Here is a 22,383-nt window from a genome sequence, read left to right as displayed (position 1 = left end):
GGATGAGAACGCGTTGGATCGCCCGTCTCGCGACTGAAGTGTGGCAGCGTTTGATGTTTTAGTGGTTGATGGACGTGTTCTTCAGCACGGCTCGCGCTGTGTGTCGTTTGATGCCTTCAACGTCTCCGGCTTTCATTTGAAACCCGTTCCGTATGTCGATCGCTGCTCGCGGTCAGGCCAGTGTAAACTCGCTTCTCCCGCGGAAAAACAAAAAAATAAAAATAATTGCGACTTTTTATCTCACAGTTACGACTTTTTTCCACAGAATTCTGAGCAATTAAATCTCGCTATTCATTTTTTTTCGCCACGGAATAAAAATGTAAAAGTAATTGGAATTTTTTATCTCACGATTATGAATATTTTCGTATAAAGTTTAAATCTCAAAATTCTTTTTTTCTGCCATGGAATTAAAAAAAGTAATTGCGACTTTTGTAGTTAAACATTTTTTTTATCAAAAAGTAATTGCGACTTTTTTCCGTCACTAAAAAAAAAAAAAGTAATTGCGATTTTTAATCGCACGATTATGACTTTTTCACAGAATTCTGATTTCAGATCTTGCAATTTTGTTTTTTGCCAACAAAATTGGAATAAAATAGGAATACATTTCTTTAAAAAAAATAATTACGACTTTTTATCTCATAATTATTACTTATTTTCGCAGCATTCTGTGAGCAAATCTCTGTGAGCAAATCTCGCAATTCTGCCAATTAAATAAAAAAAAAAATTTTAAAGGAAAAAAACAGAAAAAAAAAATTCTGCTGCCGTTACAGAAAAAAGAAGGAATTGTGAATTAGTTTTAATCTCACAACTACAAGATTTTGTTTTGCAGAATTCTGAGTTTACATCACAATTCCTGGAATAAAAAAATATAAAACTAATTGTGACTTTTCAATCTCGCATTTATGAGTGTACATCTCGCTATTATATTTTACACCATGGAATAAAACCTTTTTATCTCAAAAATTGTAGTTTCAGTTTTAGTTTATATTAGAGCCATGCAATATGGAGAAAAACACTATCACAATTAATTGATCAATATTGCAATTTCATGCGAATATTTCTCACACACTTGTCTGTTTGTAGCCGTATTTTTGACAGTAATTGCATGCACCATATGGACGTGTTTAACCTCTGCACTTTTGCAGTTTAGAATGGGAAAGACTCTGAATTATGAGATATAATTGCGAGAGGATAAAGTCTGAATGTGAGATAAAAGGTTGCGATTTCCTCTTTTTGTCTTTTGTTGTTCTCGTTTAGAGAGGTCGAGAATTTAGAAGTTATTGTCAATTGTAAAATACATCCGTACAAATTAAATGTATATATCTGAATTTAAATGATGCTATTTATTCTTTTTTTAACCCTCTGAGATTTTAAGTTAATATTAATATAGTTTATCAGCACATTTGCATGTTCACGGTTCTCTGATGTCGTTAATGGTCACATGACATGTAGTTAAACACATTTTTTCCTGAGTTACAGTAATGAGAATGTAGGATTAAATGTGTTTAATTGTCATGAAAATATTGTCACACTGCATAACATCTAAATGTTATTAAAAACAAACATCTTTTTTTTAATGCAAAATATAATTTCTATAACAATGAAATATAACCTGGGCATTTCTTTAAACGATGCATCAATAATTATTAATATGGGCATTATTGTCAACAAAATCTTGCCTTTGTAATCATAATTTTGAGAAAAATTTTTGTTATTTTGACATACTAAGGCGAGCATGAGTTAAAAAGTTGAATTATCACTTAAAAAGTCATGATTATGACAGTTGAAATTGATAAGTTATAATCATGTGATGAAAAGTCGAAATTCCTTAAAGTCATATTGACATAAAAAGTTGAAATTATGACATCACAAGTGAATATACTAAACATTAGGCTAATAATTGAGGGAAAATGTAGTGACATCATAATTATGATGAAAAGTCAAAATTAAAAAAGTCATAATTATGATAAAAAAAGTATGATAATTTTTACTTTTTATGTCAATAATCTGTTTTTTCCCCCATTTGATTGTCATTCTGAATCAAATCTTTATGGTTTCTAATGATTTCATGAAACATCTGCAGTGTTATTATTGATAGTATCATCACAGATTTCCTATCAGTCAAATCTGATATGGCAATAATTCAGAAATCACACACTTTGTGAGCTCTATATGAATATATATGAATATTATCTGTGAGTGTGTTTGCACACGCGTGTGTATGGTGTGAATGCAGTCGGTGTGTTTGCACGTGATGTTGATGTTTTCACTACAGAGGTTCAGCTCTATGGATGGGTTATTATAGTGTAGGTTTGCCATGTTCCTCCGTGTGTTGATCGGGTTGCTGTGCCTGTGCTGGACGACACACGTGACGTGTGCCGCTTGATGTGAGAATAAACCGTTTCTCCTGCAGACTTTAATGAAGCGCTTGAGTAAATGACTTCTGCATGACAAGACGAGCACAGCCTATTATTGGACGTTTAAAGTCCGTCTGTGGAAAAAAATCCAGCGTTTAATGTTGTTTATGTGCGTATGTGGTGTTTTTAATACGCTTTAACACACGCCATGTGCAAGTTCAAACCTTGTAACCAATCAGATCAACGTGTGATCGTCAACTAGTGGATCTCTGAGTGAGTGTAGGCGGGGCTCATTTGCATATTCATAGAGCCGCACATTCTAAATGAGGTGAGGGTGTCGAGTTACATTCAAGATATTTTAAGGCACGAAGAAGGAAAAAGGCGTTTAAATATGCCATTCTGGTGATCAAATATGAGTTTTAAGGGATATAATTATTGACTTTAATACTATAAGATCCACAGACATGTTCATTCAGTCAAAACTCGTTCATTGAAGCGTGTTTTATTAGATTGTGCTGATGACGTGAACCCTGAGAGGTTTTTTAAAAGCGTTATACCAAATGACTTCGAGCTGTTTCGTGTCAAAATGCATGTTTTTAACCTTTACACCCCAAATATGATCCATATATATATACACATACAACTTAGAAAATATTCAGCCCCTATAAGGTTACAGTTGTTTGTACTTGCCTGTAATACTGTACTGTTAAATGTATAATTTAAATAAAAAATTTATTTATTTTATAAACATTCATAAACTTATTTTTTCCAAAAATTTTATCTACTTCTAATATAATCCGTCTCAATCCATCTTGTATTGATTTAAATCCAATTTTTATTTAGTCGTTATTTTTTGTATATTAATCATATGCATTGTCATTCATTTTTACATTATGACAAAAAAAAGTTGTAATTGAAATACTGTCAGAATTATGAAGAAAGGCTAAATATCACATAAAGTCATAATTCTGACATGTTCATAATTATGAGACAATTTTGACTTTAATCTCATAAAAAATCATGATTTTTTCTTTAATGGCATAAAAAATATAATAGCAACATTATGATAGACATGCCTTAAAGATTCAGTTAAAAACATGAATCAAAATTAATAGATCCAGTGAAATAATGCAATAAACTATACGACGTGACAAACCATGATATTTAAAAGAAAAACCCAGGGAATTCTGGGAATGTCAGTTTACACTGTATGAGTATTAGCTCTTTTTTAACATTCAAAAATTGAACATTTAACAGTATCCTACTGTAATGTTTCATTAATCAAACGTTTCATTAAATCTGTTAATCTTTTTTTATTAATTAACATCCCCTTACCTTTGTTAGTCCACTAGAACAATTTCATAAGTCGAGCTCAAATCAGCTTTGAAATGTCATTTAAATTATTTCCATCCATCAAACCTCATCAAGAGCACAGAAAAAAAAAAAAAAGAAACACAAACTATCAAAGTCTTTAAAAATTTATTATAAAAACGCCCTTCTACACATTACAGGATCAACCGCTAGACGCGTACAAAAATAAAAATAAATCTAAAAAGAGATCACTTGCGTTATTGCTCGAGTCGTTAGACATGTACAAGATGGAAAACACAAAATCAAATCCATCAGTGACGCTGAATTACTCGTCGTCATCTTCATCATCGTCCTCCTCTTCATCCTCGTCCTCCTCATCCTCCTCTTCGTCATCATCGTCGTCGTCCGCCTCGGGCTGGACCTTCTTAGCGGAGCCGGTCGGTCGCCCCGGCGCCTTCTTGGAGGCTCCGCCCCCTGCGCGGTACGCCGCCACCTCCTGCCAATCAGAGAGAGGTCAGACACTAGACACACCCACCTCATTACATGAACATGATGCACTCAAACACACCGCTTTAACGACAATTAAATCACAAATTAGGCACAGATTTGGCTTACATTGTTTACTTAAAGCATTTAAATACAAAACATGCTAAATATTAATTAACACATTTAAATGTGTGCATTTAAGCCAGAACTAATTAAGTATTTCTAGTTGTTAAATGCAAGTTTTATAGATCACACACGCACAAAAATACAAATTGATGTGATTAATCGATTTGACAGCAGTGGTGTGTGTGAATATAATATATACATATCCACATCTAAAGGATTATTAGGAACACTAATACTGTGTTTGACCCCCTTTGGCCTTCAGAACTGCCTTAATTCTACGTGGCATTGATTAATCAAGGTGCGGAAAGCATTCTTTAGAAATGTTGGCCCATATTGATAGGATAGCATCTTGCAGTTGATGGAGATTTGTGGGATGAAGCTCCCGTTCCACCACATCCCAAAGATGCTCTATTGGGTTGAGATCTGGTGACTGTGGCGGCCATTTTGGTACAGTCAACTCATTGACATGTTCAAGAAACCAGTTTGAAATGATTTCAGCTTTGTGACATGGTGCATTATCCTGCTGGAAGTAACCATCAGAGGATGGGGACATGGTGGCCATAAAGGGATGGACATGGTCAGAAACAATGCTCAGGTAGGCCGTGGCATTTAAACGATGCCCAATTGGCACTAAGGGGCCTAAAGTGTGCCAAGAAAACATCCCCACACCATTACACCACCACCACCAGCCTGCACAGTGGGAACAAGGCATGATGGATCCATGTTCTCATTCTGTTTACGCCAAATTTGGACTCTACCATCTGAAATCGAGACTCAGCAGACCAGGCGACATTTCTCCAGTCTTCAACTGTCCAGTTTTGGTGAGCTCTTGCAGATTGTGGCCTCTTTTTCCTATTTGTAGTGGAGATGAGTGGTACCCGGTGGGGTCTTCTGCTGTTCAAGGTTGTGTGTGTTGTGGCTTCGCTGAATACCTCGGTTGTAACGAGTGGTTATTTCAGTCAAAGTTGCTCTTCTATCAGCTTGAATCAGTCGGCCCATTCTCCTCTGACCTCGAGCATCAACAAGGCATTTTGGCCCACAGGACTGACCCATACTGGATGTGTTTCCCTTTTCACTCCATTCTTTGTAAACCCTAGAAATGGTTGTGTGTGAAAATCCCAGTAACTGAGCAGATTGTGAAATACTCAGACCGGCCACGCTCAAAACTGCTTAAATCCCCTTTCTTTCCCATTCTGACATTCAGTTTGGAGTTCAGGAGATTGTCTTGACCAGGACCATATTTATGATATATACACACACACAAAATACAAACGTATATATTTATAATATATAACTGCTGTCAAATTGCATCTAAAATACAAAAAAAAATATATATATATATATATATAACTAAAATGACTATTATAATATTTAAGCGGTACATTATACTCTATAATCTTCACCTTCTCGTATTTCTCGCGCAGCTTGGCGGCCTTCTGCTCGAACGGCACGCGGTCTTTGGCGCTCTGCTTCGACCACCGCTCTCCCAGCTTCTTTGCGGTTTCTCCGATGGACAGGCCGGGGTTCTCGCTCTTTATCGTCGGCCGATACTCCGCGCAGAAGACGAAGAAGGCAGATCTGCGCAGAGACAGAGAAACCTGTTAGAAACCACAGAGACGTGCACGTTAGCATGCGGTGTGTTTGCGCGGGACGTACGGCGGGCGCTTGGGGGCGTTCGGGTCCTTCTTCTTCCTCCCCGTCTTCCCCACGCCTTTGGGCGGCACGTACGTCTTCATCTCCTTGTCGTAGCGAACCTTATCCACTTTGGCTAGCTCTTCGAACCTGGTCTTCTCGGCCGCGCTCAGTGCCTGTGGACAGAGCAACGGTTAGGTGGACACTAGCTCAGCTACACACGAGCGCGAGACACACACGCGGACGCTCACCCTCCATCTCTCGGAGCATCTCTTGGAGAACTCGGAGAAGTTGATTGGCACGTCGGGACTCTTGCGTTTGTGCTCGTCGCGGGACGTCTGCACGAAGTATGCGTACGCAGACGTCTTTCCCTTGGGCTTGTTCACGTCTCCTTTCACCATGGCTGATCCACTGAAGAAAACAGCGTTAATGAAAATCAAGCATTAAATATAATAAACATTTGCCATAGATTGATTAATTTTGGCATCCATCCAATCTGTTAACATAGCATGTTTTGATTTCAACTTCAATTGCATTACATTGGATATCGGTCAATTAATATTAAATTGCATTGAAATGCATATATATATATATATATATATATATATAGATATATATATATAACACATTTAAATTAATTTGAGCATTAAATTTATGCATTTTCAACCAGAACTAATATATGCATGTACTATTCCGTATTTGAGGATTTAATGACTGATATCCGATGTAATGCAACAACTCAAATGCAATATATTTTTATTAGTGGAAAACATTTCATGAAAACTCAAATTCACAAAACTGTAATATATCTATGTAAATAAAAATAAATTACATTGAAATACGTGCATGCGTAAATTATCCGGGGCGAAATTTTTTTTAAAAATGGCGAATTTAAATGTTTGAAAACACTTGTGTTGTTAGTAGGTCGGAGGCTTTTGTTGAACAAAGATTCCTCCATTTTCTTTCCCGCCTATTTCCTTCCATGCACCCCACCCCCTCCCTGATGCCGCTCTCCAAACACATTATATCATCCATAAACCCGAGATTGACTATATTACACGCGCGAAACGGGTCTCGGAGCGCCGTTTCTGTCCCGAATCCCCGTTAAAACACGGTAACTGCGCGCGCGCTCCGGTAATAGAACAACACAAGCGCGCGCGCACTCGCGCAAAACGTTTAAAACCCCTTTAAACCGCATTCAGTGTCTAGTTGTAATGTCGAAAGCGTAGCATTAAAGCGCCGCACACGTTTAACTCGAAAATACATCTTTAAATCGATTTAAAATGTAGTTTTCAAACCAACAAACCTTTTCTTTCTTCTCAGCAGAACAGCACGAACCTCTCCTCAGTTGTGAATCTCCCACGTGATTCCTTTTGCTGCGTGTCTGCGTGACGCACAGAGCATACAGCACCCTGGACTGGGCGCGTGATTGGTCCAGCTTGTGAATAGAGTTGTCCAATCATCGAACGCCTCCTGAGGAATCCGCAGCGCTGATTGGCGGACTGAAACCCTCAGCGGTTCGAATGTTTGTAAACTGAACACAAAACAACGAACGGATTGACCTTTTAAATATATGCATTGTAATCTAAATTATTACAATAAAATATTTGTAATTATATCATATCAATACAAATGATATAAACTATAATATAAACCACACGTTTAAAATCCCTTCGCTTTTGTCCACTGTTATGATTTTAAGGTTTGTTTTCTTGCCGCGGCTAATGCGTTAGCTTAGCCTTGTGTCCAGTGTTTCTGGTGTAATGTTTCTCCGCTCCACGTGGGAGCGCAACAGCGCGCACCCCTGATCCACGTGACCTCACACGCACGCGCTGAAGAAGAGCCGTCTGGTTCACCGCGCGCATCTCAAGTGGCGATCGCCGTTAATATGAATATTTTTGCTCTTATGTTTTAGTCTATTTTAATGCGACAGTCACCGCGGAAGGGTGTGCTTGTGTAGACGGATGGAGGAGTTTCTAAAGCACTTTAAAAACCACAGCAGAGCGGTACATCTATTTCATTTTGTTTATACACACACTTCCTGAGCTCTCTGTCTGTTGTTTATACTTTTGGATTGGCTATCTGGTTTATAAACCATAATTATGCAATAAATTGAAGTTATGACGTCAATAAAAGTTGAAATTATGACGTAAAACATCATAATTGTCGTCAACACGTTTGATCGAAAGAATGGCAAACAAATATACAATTATCACATAGACAGTCATAATTTCGATTTTTTTTAAGTCACAATTTTAACTTAATATATTATTATTTTGACTTTTAATGTCATAATTGCAGTTTACCAAAGCATGATTTTTTTCTTATGTGATTTATTTCTTCACGTGCTTCCATAAGAATTACAGATAGATAGATAGATAGATAGATAGATAGATATACATATAGATAGATAGATAGATAGACAGGTAGATATATAGATAGATAGACAGATAGATAGATAGATAGATAGATAGATAGATATACATATAGATAGATAGATAGATAGATAGACAGGTAGATATATAGATAGATAGATAGATAGATAGATAGATAGATAGATAGATAGACAGGTAGATATATAGATAGATAGACAGATAGACAGAAAGATAGATAGATAGATAGATAGATAGATAGATAGAGAGAGAGATAGAGAGATAGACAGTCATGTGTGTGTGTGTGTTTCAGGATCAGCGCTGGCTGTGTGAGGTGTTCGAGTGTGTGAGACAGCAGCTCTATCCGCTCCTCGACTCGTCTCTGGGTGTGTCAGTGGTGCGTCTGTCTCTGGCGGTGGTGTCGAAGGTCCAGCGAGCCGTCGGCTCGGATCTGCCCGTCAGCTACAGGTGTGTGTGTGTGTGTGTGTGTTAGGCTTGCTATGAAAGTCTGGTGTTCAGAAGCAACAGACACTAACACTATTAAACATGTCTGCTCCATTGGTTGATAAATTAGCTTTTTTTAAGCATTAACTCGCTTAATTTGGATTAATATCTTAGATAATTTTATTCATCTAGTAATTGCATCTTGATTTAAAGGAACACTCGACTTTTTTGGACTTTAGATTATTCCCTGTATTCACTTTAGATTATTCACTGTAAGGTATGTATGGACTTATCTAACTCTGATGGATATGATGAATAAGCTAAAGTCTAAAAAAGTCGGAGTGTTCCTTTAAGAGTTTTTAGATATTTGGACTGGAAACTAGACAGAAACCCTGAGTAAGAGCAGCATGTGTGCAGTGTGTCCACCACGGTGAGCTCTCGGTGTCCTCAGGTGTGTGTCGGTGTCGCAGCTGAAGCGCGAGCAGAGAACCGCTTGCTTTAGCAGCCTCAGCTGGAGCTCCGCCCACTACAGGGACAGCGCCAGGGGGGCGGAGCTAATGCTGCCTGAACACAAGCCACTCCCACGCGACAACCTGCTGCTGATTGGCTCTCTGTGTGACGGGCGGGCCAGCGGCTCGAGTGACGGGGTGTGGCGCGTGAGAGACGCTGGAGGGAGTGTGTCCTGTACGGTGAGTGTTACGCCTGAACACATGGATAATAATCAGAAATGTTATTTGCATCTTTCATCTTTCATTCATCAGGTCAATCATATATTCATGAGAATAAATCAGTTTGAATAAGGAAAGCGATATCTTTATCATAGAATCCTTTCATAGGTCAGAGTTTCCACAGTCATCGCTTGTTCTGCACTTTATTTGTTTTATTAGTGCATCTGTGTTTGTCTATTTACCTTTTTTAGAATTTGAAAGATAATAAAGCTATTGTTTGATAAGTGAGGTCTCTGAATGTAGTCCTTGAAAACCATAAAAGTAGAGCTTGGAAAGTGGTGGAGTTTGATTGGACAGTGTGTGTACGAACCCTGCTGGATTGATTCTGAAGGATCATGTGACACTGAAGATGCTGTGTGTGGTCCAGATGCTGACGTCGTCTTGTCTCTGGTTGGGGAGGCTGATGCTGTTTCCCACATGGAACTACATCCCCCAGAATGCACCTGACGCGGGTTACCTGGAGCTGATCGACCCTCCGGTGTGCGTGACCCTGGAGGCCATGGCCTTTGACCCCGGAGGAACCCTGAGTGAGGTCATGAGTGTGACGCGGGCGGCTGAACTTCTGAGGCAGAGGTGTGTGACGAAATGATCACAGAAGTTCTGGGATAAACGTTTAAAGTTCGGATATAAGCAAAGATCTCTCTGGCAGCGATTAAATCACCCTTGGAAAGAAACTGGAGACAAGTGACTTGAAATGTGTTTGTCTTTAAATCATTCACTCAAAAGCGTTGATTCATCCAGTCATGAAACAAGTGAAGTCTCTGAGTGAGTCATTGAATCATTCACTGAAGAGATTTGTTCAAAAGCATAAATTCATCCAGTATTGAAACAAGTAAAATCTCTGAGTGAGTCATTGAATCATTCACTGAAGACATTTGTTCAAAAGCGTTGATTCATCCAGTCATGAAACAAGTGAAGTCTCTGAGTGAGTCATTGAATCAATCACTCAAGAGATTTGTTCAAAAGCGTTGATTCATCCAGTCATGAAACAAGTGAAGTCTCTGAGTGAGTCATTGAATCAATCACTGAAGAGATTTGTTCAAAAGCATAAATTCATCCAGTATTGAAACAAGTAAAATCTCTGAGTGAGTCATTGAATCATTCACTGAAGACATTTGTTCAAAAGCGTTGATTCATCCAGTCATGAAACAAGTGAAGTCTCTGAGTGAGTCATTGAATCAATCACTCAAGAGATTTGTTCAAAAGCGTTGATTCATCCAGTCATGAAACAAGTGAAGTCTCTGAGTGAGTCATTGAATCATTCACTCAAGAGATTTGTTCACAAGCATAAATTCATCCAGTATTGAAACAAGTGAAATCTCTTGAGTGAGTCATTGAATCATTCACTGAAGAGATTTGTTCAAAAGCGTTGATTCATCCAGTCATGAAACAAGTGAAGTCTCTGAGTGAGTCATTGAATCATTAATTCAAGAGATTTGTTCAAAATCATTGTTCATCCAGTCATGAAACAAGTGAATTCTTTATGAATGAGTCATTGAATGATTCACTCAACCGATTTTTCTGAAAGATTATTAATTAAAGTTAATAAAATATTGACATTTAATCTGAACCTCTAGTAAATGACATGTTATTATGTTTAGCTGTCTCTCCAGAATTGTGGGTGATATGTGTTGTGTGTGTGTGTCAGGTGTGAGGATCAGGCGTGTGTGTGTGTGAGCGGGCAGGTGAGCGCGGTCTGTCCGCTGCTGCTGATCGCTGGGAAACGCTTCTTCTGCCTCATCCTCAGTGACGGAGGATCCTCAGTGCCCGTCTTCATCACGGTGAGTGTCTGGTACACACACTAATCACATTTAACCTAATTGTGAGTTACAGTCTGATGACTCTTCCATGTGACTCAGGAAGCCAAGCATCAGTACTGGAGGCAGTGTGTGTGTGTGGGCCGGAGTGTGTGGATGTCGTCTCTGCGTGTGTGTTCACTGCAGGGTCTGGAGGGACGGCGCGTGTTGTCCGACAGCTGCCAGTCACGCCTTCATCCGCACGAGAGCTCAGAACAACCAGACACACACTCAGACACACTCACACACACACACACACCCCTGCCGCCAAGCCCCGCCCCCTCAGTCCGAGTCAAGCGCTCCACAATCATCAGCTTCAAGGTGAATAACTACACAATTGAACCGGTTCATATTTTGAACTAATATATTACTTACTATATTAATATATATTTTTTATTAATTTTTAGGGCTGTGCAAAAATTAATTGCGATTAATCGCATCCAAAATAAAAGTCTGTGTTTACATAATATATTTGTGTGTGCTGTAGTGTATATAATTATTTTGTATATATAAATACACACACATGCATGTATATATTTAAGAAAATTTGTTATTCATATATAAAATATTTATATAATATAGATTATGTAATTATATATATATATATATATATATATATATATATACAGAATTTAAGTGCAAATAATTCTTAAATATATACATGCATGCATAGGTATTTATATACAAAATAATTATATACAGCACACACAAATATATTATGTAAACACAGACTTTTATTTTGGATGCGATTAATTGCAATTAATTTTTGCACATCCCTAGTAATTTTTGTATTTTAAATAACTAAATTACTATTTTCTGTATTATTTATATTATTACTAACAACAATTTTGTAAAATAGGTTGAAATAACAATTTAAAAGAATAAAATGGAAAAAATAATTACTTATATTTCATACTCGTAAACAGAAAACTTCCCTTTCTTTAATCAAACGGGTGTGACCTTTGACCTGTGCTGTAACAGTGAGTTTGATTGACAGGGTACAGTCACGAAGATTTTGAACGCAGAGGCGGGGCTTTATGAGATTGACAGACAGGTGGGGCTTTGTCTGGCCTATCAGCCGGCTCAGACATGGGGCGGCGGCTTGAGGCCGGGGGCGGAGATTCAGGTGAGTGTGATGTCATCACAAAAGTCAGTAGGACGTTGAACATTTCTGCGAATATGATCTTGTTTTGATGACCAAAAAAATGTAAAATTCTCCAAAATGTGCTCAATAATGTTAATATTCAGACTGTGAACATGCGTCTCCTCCCCGAAAACAAGATATAATATCTTATGACATTTACTACTTTAGTAAATCCATCTAGATGTAATGTTTTTTTTTAATATTTGGTCTGGAAACAAGACAACAATCGTAAGTGAGAAGAGCATGTTTTGAGCGATGCAACGGTTATAAAAAAAAAGTCCTGATTTCCTCAAACTAATGATTTGAAAAAACGTCTTCTTTTCCGCAGCTCCACAACGTCCACTTCACGTACAGCGCTTCCCCGTTCGCTCCGCGAGTCGTGCTGTGTGCGTGTCTGCGCTCCAGCGTGCAGATCAGCGCCTTCAGCCGCCTGAGGTCAGAGGTCGAGGTGTCCGGGTCACATGGGTCGCTGCAGCGCCTCCTGCTGGAGAGGAATCTGGGTGTGTCGCAGTATCTGTGGCTCTGCTACTGCTATAGTGCCGTGAGCGAGAGGTGATGACCACACACACACACGCACTGTTCAACGATGAGTTCCAACAACAGAGCAAATTAACGATGCGGCTTACCGTGGCTTTCTGTCGAAATAAAAACTTGTTTGTTTATGTTAGAAAATGTAGAAATGAACACAGTTATAATATTAGTATTGTCGTTAACTAAACTACAATTCCTATTCTACTTCTTATTTTATTTCATGTCTTATAATTCACAATTATATTTTCGTGCAGCTGTACCTCAAACACTGTGGCGTATGGTGTGTGTGTGTATCAGGTTGTGTCCGCGCTGGGTGAGAGCAAAGCGAGTGTGTGTGGTCGCCGCGCGGCTGTTGGACTTTGTGTGTGAGGCTGAACAGAAGACGCAGAAAAAGAGGAACATTTACAGAGAGATGATACAGGAACCACACCAGTGCCCTGTTACCACGGTAACACACATATGCTGGTACCACGGCAACACACACATAACCTGTTACCACAGTAACACCCACTCATGCCGGTACCATGGTAACACACTCACATGTGCTCTTACCACTGTAACTCCCAATCATGCCGGTACCATGGTAACATACACGCATACCCTGTTACCATGGTAACATACATACACGCATACCCTGTTATAACAGTAACATACATTACCATGGTAACACACTTAACCTGTTACCACAGTAACCCCCACTCATGTCGGTACCATGGTAACACACTCGCATACTGTTACCACGGTAACACATACATAAGCTGTTACCACAGAAACACCCACTCATATCGGTACCATGGTAACACACTCACATACTGTTACCACGGTAACACATACATAAGCTGTTACCACAGTAACTCCCACTCATGCCGGTACCATGGTAACATACTCACATACTGTTACCACGGTAACACATACATAAGCTGTTACCACAGTAACTCCCACTCATGTCGGTACCATGGTAACACACTCGCATACTGTTACCACGGTAACACATACATAAGCTGTTACCACAGAAACACCCACTCATGTCGGTACCATGGTAACACACTCACATACTGTTACCACGGTAACACATACATAAGCTGTTACCACAGTAACTCCCACTCATGCCGGTACCATGGTAACATACTCACATACCCTGTTAGCACAGTAAAGATGCTAAAATGCATTTTGCTGTTTTTTTTTTCACAAATGAGTTTAGATGAACAAATCTCTCTCTCTCTCTCTCTCTCTCTCTCTCTCTGTGTGTGTGTGTTAGTACTCTGTGTGCTGGCCGTCGGTGGCGCTGTGGTCAGTGAGACAGGTGTGTGAGTGGATGAGGCGTGAGGTGTGGGTGTCTCTCTCTCTGCCGTCTCTCCTCCCCCCCTCAGCGGGTCACATGACGTCGCTGGAGCTGAACGCTGCGCTGTCCTGGTCCACACACTCAGTCCCGCTCACACACACACACTCGGATCCACTGCTGTTACTGGGGGTTTTGGAGCTGGACTCGACCCGTGCCACGCTGCAGCTCCGAGACCAGACGCACGCGCTCGACTGTGTGTGTGTGCAATCCGGCCAATCAGGAGCCATCGACACCGCCTGGCAGGGTAATCACACACTCACACTCAACAGGATTATTTTATTTTTATATTTTTAGTTTTCGTGCTAATTGAAGTTAAAGGTGCAGTGTGTAAGCTTTAGCGCATCTACTTGTGGTCAGGTTGTGAATTGCACCCAACAGAAGTAACAGGAAGTGATGTCGTCAGCTGAGACATTTACTGCTGAATTGTGTGTAAACATGCTCAGTGTTTTTATCAGATGTTCAGGGTTATTGAGTGAAACTCTCGTGGCTTATTTCTTATGTGTGTGTGTGTGTGTGTGTGTGTGTTAAGGCTGTCTAGTGTGTGTGCGGCAGTGTACTTTAGTCATGGAGAGGTTCATGAAGACAGATTTCCCTTCCTGGAAACACCTGGATCAGCCCAGTTACATCACACACAAACACTGCAGGTACACACACACACACACTTTCTCACACACACACACACACATACACTTAAAAACTGCAGTTACACACACACAGACACAGACAGATTTTTAGCACATTTCATACATTCAAAAGTGCTTTACATAAAAAGTGGTTAAAATAATAGTAAAGATAACTTAAATAACAATATAAAAGTACCTGTGTGTGTGTGTGTGTGTGTGTGTGCAGGGTTTATCTGCAGCTCCGTGTGGATGATCTGACCATCATCAGTCCGTCTGCTGCCATGAGCCGCCGTCAGTCGGAGAGACGAGAGGAGTCTGCTCCGAGACCCAGACGACCTCTGACCCCTGTGGCAGCGGCCGAACGACCCCTGACCCCTGCGGCGACGGCTGAACGACCCCTGACCCCTGTGGCGGCGGCCGACCGACCTCTGACCCCTGTGGCGGCACGACCCCTGACCCCTGTGGCAGCGCCCGAACGACCTCTGACCCCTGTGGCGGCCGCCGAACGACCTCTGTCCCCTGTGGTGGCACCTGAACGACCTCTGACCCCTGCGGCGTGTGTGAGTCTGCTAATCCGGCTGGAGAGCAAGCAGGGCGTGAGGCTCCAGAACGGCTCCGGCGCGGGTCACACACACACACACACGCTGCAGCTGGGCTTCGTGTGTCGAGCCGTGTGTCTGGGCGACGCTCAGCGCTGGGAAAACGACCCCAGGAACTGCAGGACGCAGGAGCGGGAGCGCGACGGAGGACACAGGAAGGTCAGCAGCGCCAGTTATCGTCACAGGAGACCCGCTCACACCAGGAATGATAACGATAACTATATTAGCATTCACAACAATAATGACAACTATATATATTCTGGACCTCTGCCATGATCCACGATGTCTTCTGCCATTTTATCGTTCGACAGCTGTTCAAACTTTCTGAAATTGATCCCAGTCATATCAATCCTTAAATCTTTAACGTTATAGCTATGATATTCTTTAATATGAGCACAATTTTTAGAACTATATCTGTATCATTATCTTTATAGTTATAGTGAACGGTTCTGTAGTGCATCTGCTGATGTGTGTGTGTGTGTGTGTGTGTGTGTTTTGCAGATTGAGCTGCACTTCATGGGTTCGTGTGTTCGCTGGTTCCCCGTCCTTCATCCAGGGTGTGTGTACAGATTAATCGCACCCAACACTGCGGTACGACTCGCTTTCCTCCGCCATTTTACTGTCGATATTAGACTGTTTATTCTGATCAAGACCCGCCCACTTCAACAGGAAGAGACCGGCGGACGGACATGCACAGATTCTACTTTTTCTTCTTCTTCTTCTGCTAAATCATGCTAGAAGCAGCACTAGCAATGTGCTAAATCATGTTCACAGTGTGTTAAATAATGCAAGCAACATGTTAATGTGTTAAATCATGTTAGCAACATGCTAGTAAAATGTTAGCAGTGTATGCTAGCAGCATGTTAAAACATGTTAGCAATGTGCGCAAGAAACATACCAACAACATGTTAAATCATGTTGGCATCATGCTAAACATGTTAGCAATGTGCTAATTTATGTAAGAAGCATGCTAGCAACTTGTTAAATCATGTTAGCAATGTGTTAATTCATATTAGAAACCTACTAACAACGCTAAAACATGTTAGCAATATCTTAATGCTAAAACATGTTTACAATGTGGTGATTCAATTTATTAAATTATGCAAGAAACATACTAGCAATGTAAATCATGCTAGCAATGTTAAAACAATGGCTAAATCATGCTAGTAGAAGGTTAGGGACGTTATCATGGCTGTCCTTCTGTGAAACATTACAGAAGCTGCTTTGAAAGATGTTAGGAGTAAAAGTAAGTTTGAAGGCATGACTGCGGGTTAATGATGTCATCTCTCCGTCTCTCAGGATGTGAGTGTGTTAAAGGCCACGGGAGTTTCTGCGAGGGGCGGAGTCACACAGCTCGTTAGCCCCGCCCTCCTGCTGCAGCCGCAGTGGCGCTTGCACACGCTAACAGACGCGCAGGTACAGATGGTCTTAGTTTAGCACAGCACGTTAAACTAAACGAAACCGAGAACTGTTTCCTCGGCAAGTAGCTGAAATAAAGCAAGTTTGTGTTTGTATTCCATCAGTCCGGTGTTCCTGCGCTCATGAGCGTATCCGAGGTTCTCCACAGCAGGTGACGGCTAAACACATCTATGAACGTTTGTGTTTACAGTAGTGTCGGTAATAATGATTGTGTTTTAACAGCTCCGCCCCTGAGATCGTCTCCTTTTATGGAGTCGTTTCTCAGCGAATCACATTACAGGAGGAAGGCGGAACTAAACCCAAGATCCAATCACTGACTGCCGCTAAAGGTATGGCTCCGCCTCCTCGTCCTCTCTCTGCTGATCCACTCGTAAGCCGTATTCAGACGGTGGTGTTCCTCATGGGGTCGTATGAAATTTTCATCAATTAAAGGGTTAGTTCACCCAAAAGTATTTACTCTCCCTCATGTTGTTCAACCCCATAAGACCTTCGTTCATCTTCAGAACACAAATTAAGATATTTAAGATATTAAGATCACTCCATAGGCTTCTTGAGGGAATGACTCGAAAAGTCATTAAAGACATCGTTAAAATAGTTCAAGTGACTACAGGGGCTCACTCTTAACTTTATCAAACGACGAGAACACTTTTGTGCGCAAAAACAACAAAAATAACGACTTTATTTCAACTATTCACTTCCTTCTCCATGAGCCTGTAGTCAGTTAGCGTAGTGTGATTGCGTAAAGCTACGTCACACGAAGGCTCACTATTGGCCGACGCTGGTCATGTGTGTGATGATGCGTGTGACGTACAATAACAGAAGCTTACGCTATTAAACTAGTAACCTGACTCGCGCAGAGGGAGAAATAAACCAATAGTTGAAATAAAGTCCTTATTTTTGTTGTTTTTGTGCACAAAAGTGTTCTCGTTGTTTGATAAACTTAAGATTTATAACGATTTATAACTATTTTAACGATGTCTTTAATGACTTTTCGAGTCATTCCCTCAAGAAGCCTATGGAGCGATCTTAATATCTTAAATATCTTAATTTGTGTTGTGAAGATGAACGAAGGTCTTACGGGGTTGAACAACATGAGGGTGAGGAAATACTGACAGAATTTTCATTTTTGGGTGAACTAACCCATTAATTAAAAATATAAACCAATCCCCTTGTTGTGTTTAGCTCGTGTGCGTTCACTTATATCCGCTAACTTCCAACTTTTAAAATGACTTCATTTAGAGATAAATCGCAAAACATTATATAGCGCATCTATCTTCCTATTTTTAATATTATTATTACATTAAATATGGATTTATTCTCATTATTCCAAGCATGTGGCATTTTATTCACATGCTAACAATTACAATTTGCGAATAAATTGTATTATAATAATACCAAATAAATCGGCATCGCACGAGTCCACTTGAGGAACACCTGCCGTCGAACAGGGCTTCAGTCTGTGTGTGTGTGACAGAAATCTCCACTGTAATCCCCAGATCCGGGCGTTGTGGAGGACCTGAGGGTGCGTGTGAGCGTCCAGGATTCTGCCCACGCCGGTCATGTGATCCACGTGTACCTGGACCTGTCGAGCGGCCCGTACACACACGGCCTGATCCCCGGAGCGGCGCTGCAGATACACCACGTGCAGCGCAAAGTGTCCCGGTGAGGCGTTTACACACTCTTCATCTCACAGGGATTGAACCTTTGATTGGTGCGTTCAGCGCTTCAGGAGGAGCTCGGACAGCCAATCACAGATCGAACGGCTTAAAGTGCTTGACTGTGACGTTTTGATTCTCGATGATAGCAGGCTAGTCTTTAATGTCACTTTTAATCATTTTAATGTATTCTTTTATATATATATATATTATATATTTTTTAATCTTACCACAAATGTTTGAATGGGTTCATCGTTTCCCTGAAGATCTGTAAAGCTGCTTTGATAAAGTGTGTTTGTGAAAAACTAGAAGTGAGTGTGTGTGTGTGTGTGTGTGTGTTTCAGGGCGGGTAACGTGTACTGCCGCTCTCTTCCCATCAGCTGTGTGAGCGTCACTGATCTGAGTTCAGTCTGTTCAGGGTGAGTGTGTTTACTTATTTTTTTATTTTTATTTATTTTTATTTTATTTATATTCTATTTATTTATATAATTTATATTTATTTTTTATTTTTTTATATTATTATTATAAGTTATTTCTTTATTCACTGCAAAAAAATGCTTTTCTTACTTAGTATTTTTGTCTTGTTTCACGTCCAAATATCAAACATTTCTTAAATAAAGCTCCATTTACTAAAGTAGTGATATGATATGATATGAATATCAATCATATGAATCCGATTGATAAATAAGTGACATTTAGACTTTGATTTCTGAGGTCGTTTCCGTCCTTCTCTCTGCAGGTCTGGTGTGTCTCAGGCTCCTCCTCCCATGATGCTCTTGGGCGAGTGGGCGTCGGCCAGGAAGCAGCAGGGGGTGTTGGGTCAGGTCAAAGGTCACGTGGTGCGTGTGCTGTCTCTGCGGCTGCAGTGGACGTGTTCTTTCTGCGGGAGCATCTTCAAACAGGTAGTGATGTCATCGCTCGCGTCACATGTGGTCACTCTGTTAGGCTGATTACCCAGAATTCCTTCCTGTCCTGTTGTTTCAGAAGTATTTTACCATGTAGGGATTTTAAAATGTTTTGAAGAGTTTAAAGGCATGATCCGAATCAACCAGTTTTGAGGATTTGATTCGAAGCACAAAAAGTATTGGAAAATCAGACAGACTGGACAGTGAACCTAAAGGAGTAGTTCACTTTAAAAAAAAAAATTGCTGATAATTTGCTCACCCCCGTGTCATCCAAGATGTCCATGTCTTTCTTTCCTCAGTGGAAAAGAAATTAAGGTTTTTGATGAAAACATTCCAGGATTTTCTCCATATAATGGACTTCAATGGGGTCCAAAAGAGAGTTTCAGTGCAAACTGTTCAAAGGGCTTTAAACGACACCAGACGATGAATAAGGGTCTTATCAAGCGAAACGATCGCTCGTTTAATAAATAAATAACAAAGTTTACGTTTTATAAGCTCAAATGCTCACCTTGCTCTGTTCTGTGATGTGCGTTCGTGACTCTCCTGTTCGAACTCGTTCATCAAAATGAACGGATCTTTACCAGTTTGTTTCGTTCGTTGAATGAACCAAATGACTCGGAAAAAGATTTGTTCATTTTGGCTATTTATTCATCAGTCAATATTAAAATTTCCACTACAAGTGAGAGAGCTATAATCCCATAAAGCATTGCGAAAAATATGATTATATTCAAGGATATTGTTAAATATGCATATACTGTAAATATGTTAATAAAACACAGCAATATTTCAGTATACTTGAGGTATTTAGGAGTGGGCGGAGTCTTTTGGGGCGTTTCACATGTGCTCTGATTGGTGGAGAAGCAGAATTATGTAATGTAGTTTTTCACCAGAATTTATGCAGTTACACACGATTATTGTAGAATAAGTTTAATAATGCTGACAGATGGCTTCAACAAAAGCATAAACCTTCGATTAACAACATCATCATTCAAAATCAAATTCCCAGATGAGTTTCATGAGTGTGATTTTGAATTGTGATGCTTTTGTCCCCACAGACGTCCTGTGGCCGAACTCACCCACCATGTGACTCGACCAGCGCAGTGTTTCAGGCTGAGGCCAAGTGAGTGTGTGTGTGTGTGAGAAAGAGTGTTTGAGTGTGTAAGCTTGGAAGAGCCAGGACATTTTTGAATATAACTCTGATTGTGTTATGATGGAAACATGTTGTGAAGTTTCAGTCATTGATTGTGTGTGTGTGTGTGTGTGTGTGTGTGTGTGTAGGGTGGCGGTGGAGGACGGTTCTGGTGAGGCTCACGTCTGGTTCTCGTCTGAAACGGTGTGTGATCTGCTGATGTTGAGTGCGGGTCAGTGGGAGGGGCTTCAGAGGCACATCAGGGTCAAAGGTCACGTCAAGGTGTACACACGCGGATACAACATGGTGAGCGTTTCAACTCTACACACACACTTATATGAGCGCCGTCATGTGATCCTGTGATCTCTCACTGCGTGCGTGTGTGTGTGTGTGTAGACATGTGACGAGGACCCTGACGAGTCTTTGGTTCAGTATTTGAACTGTTTGTGCTCCAGCGCCGCTGTGTGTCGACAGATTCACCTCACCTGCCGAATACGAGCTCAGAGAACAGGTAAACACACTCGCACTAAATCAGTGTGTGATATTTAGCGGCATCTAGTGGTGAGGTTGTGAATCGCACCCCATCAGAAGTTATGGTGGCCGACAGGAAGTGATGTCATCGTCTGAGACAGCAGAGAGTAGCCAGTTAAGCAATGATGTTTCATTACAAAGATTAAATATGAAATTAGGTGTACTTAATTATTCAGTACGTAACATAAATTCCCAAACTAAACTAATACATCACGCAAACGCATATTAAATAAATAAAGCAGCGATCCAAAATAACAAGACAAAAGCGTCACCGAAGAGAGTCATCAATCTATTCATTATAAACAATAACAGGAAAAAACTCAATTATAAAAGAATTTTTCTAATAATTTTTTTGTATAAAAGTGTAACCAGAGGGATGTGATATAAAAGTATTTGTGTTTCTGCACAACAATAATTATAGTGCACTTCCCCGCTGTTCCTCAAGGTGGCGCTGTCTTACACACAGTGATGATGGCATAAAATGAAAGAACACGGATATAAAGACCCACATATGTAATAATGATTGCTGAAACGTTCATGCATTTAGGGGTTGAAGTCGCACTGATTTACTGTAACACACCGGACCAGGAGTGTGTGTAAATAAACACATAAACACAATAGACACATGCGGCGCACACACTGATTTCACCCAATCACAGCCTTCACACTGAGCCACATCCAAAACTCTACACAACCATTCTGGAGAAGAACACTCACAAACATGCTGAATAAAGTGTGTGTGTGTGTTTCAGTGAAACCTCAGCTGAGGAAAGTTCATCGAGGACAAACAGAATTCATCTGCAAATTCACACCTGCACTGCAGTTACAATGCCAACACGTACACACACGCTAAACACACACCTTAACACATACACACATGCTAAACACGCTCACACACACACACATACACATATACACTCTCACCTTAACACATACACACACGTTAAACACACACATAACCACACACTCCTTTACACACACACACACACATCAAACACACACTGATAAGCACAACCAATGTAACTGGACTCAAATGTTTTATGTGTTTTAATGTTCTTCTGTCGTTCTTAAGTGTTCATTGAAATATTGTTTGTTCTAAAATAACAATTATGTTTTTACACTAAATATTGTAACATAAAACTCTTGTTCAGAAACAGAAATAAATTATATTTTATTCTTTATGTTTGATTGAGTTATAGATTTGAATGTCTTAAATAGTGGTTCAGTTTGAAGTCTGTCACCACTAACCAATC

The 22,383-nt window shown here is 40.2% G+C and overlaps 2 protein-coding genes across 4 annotated transcripts; one reads left to right on the top strand and one right to left on the bottom strand.

Moving 5' to 3' along the window:
* Positions 1–3,819: 3,819 nt before the first annotated feature.
* hmgb2b (high mobility group box 2b) lies at positions 3,820–7,360 on the bottom strand. The gene is made up of 5 exons (XM_039652313.2): positions 7,219–7,360; positions 6,164–6,323; positions 5,937–6,088; positions 5,684–5,858; positions 3,820–4,164 (listed from the first exon to the last, which is right to left on the bottom strand). The coding sequence occupies exons 2-5, from the start codon at positions 6,311–6,313 to the stop codon at positions 3,994–3,996; spliced, it is 648 nt and encodes a 215-aa protein (XP_039508247.1). The 5' UTR covers positions 6,314–6,323; positions 7,219–7,360; the 3' UTR covers positions 3,820–3,993.
* Positions 7,361–7,488: 128 nt separating this feature from the next.
* Positions 7,489–22,307, top strand: ctc1 (CST telomere replication complex component 1). 3 transcript variants are annotated; one of them, XM_039652250.2, is made up of 23 exons: positions 7,489–7,918; positions 8,598–8,752; positions 9,180–9,417; positions 9,824–10,029; positions 11,105–11,237; positions 11,400–11,573; positions 12,250–12,378; positions 12,725–12,948; positions 13,225–13,375; positions 14,186–14,513; positions 14,799–14,913; positions 15,119–15,650; positions 15,993–16,082; positions 16,791–16,907; positions 17,015–17,061; positions 17,133–17,239; positions 18,407–18,572; positions 18,910–18,984; positions 19,305–19,467; positions 20,526–20,590; positions 20,749–20,905; positions 20,996–21,110; positions 21,883–22,307. In XM_039652250.2, exons 1-23 carry the CDS (start codon positions 7,877–7,879, stop codon positions 21,981–21,983), a joined length of 3,630 nt encoding a protein of 1,209 aa, XP_039508184.2. In that variant the 5' UTR covers positions 7,489–7,876; the 3' UTR covers positions 21,984–22,307. The 3 variants fall into 3 exon arrangements, with proteins under 3 accessions (XP_039508184.2, XP_088980351.1, XP_088980352.1); XM_089124225.1 differs by having other exon boundaries at positions 11,316–11,573; XM_089124226.1 differs by lacking the exons at positions 7,489–7,918; positions 8,598–8,752 and having other exon boundaries at positions 9,284–9,417; positions 9,856–10,029; positions 11,316–11,573.
* The last annotated feature ends 76 nt before the right edge of the window (positions 22,308–22,383 follow it).

Source organism: Pimephales promelas, chromosome 20 (assembly GCF_988280905.1).
Source record: "Pimephales promelas chromosome 20, fPimPro1.hap1.1, whole genome shotgun sequence".
In the NCBI taxonomy this organism is placed as follows: Eukaryota; Metazoa; Chordata; class Actinopteri; order Cypriniformes; family Leuciscidae; genus Pimephales; species Pimephales promelas.
This window is presented reverse-complemented; position numbering and strand designations above follow the sequence as displayed.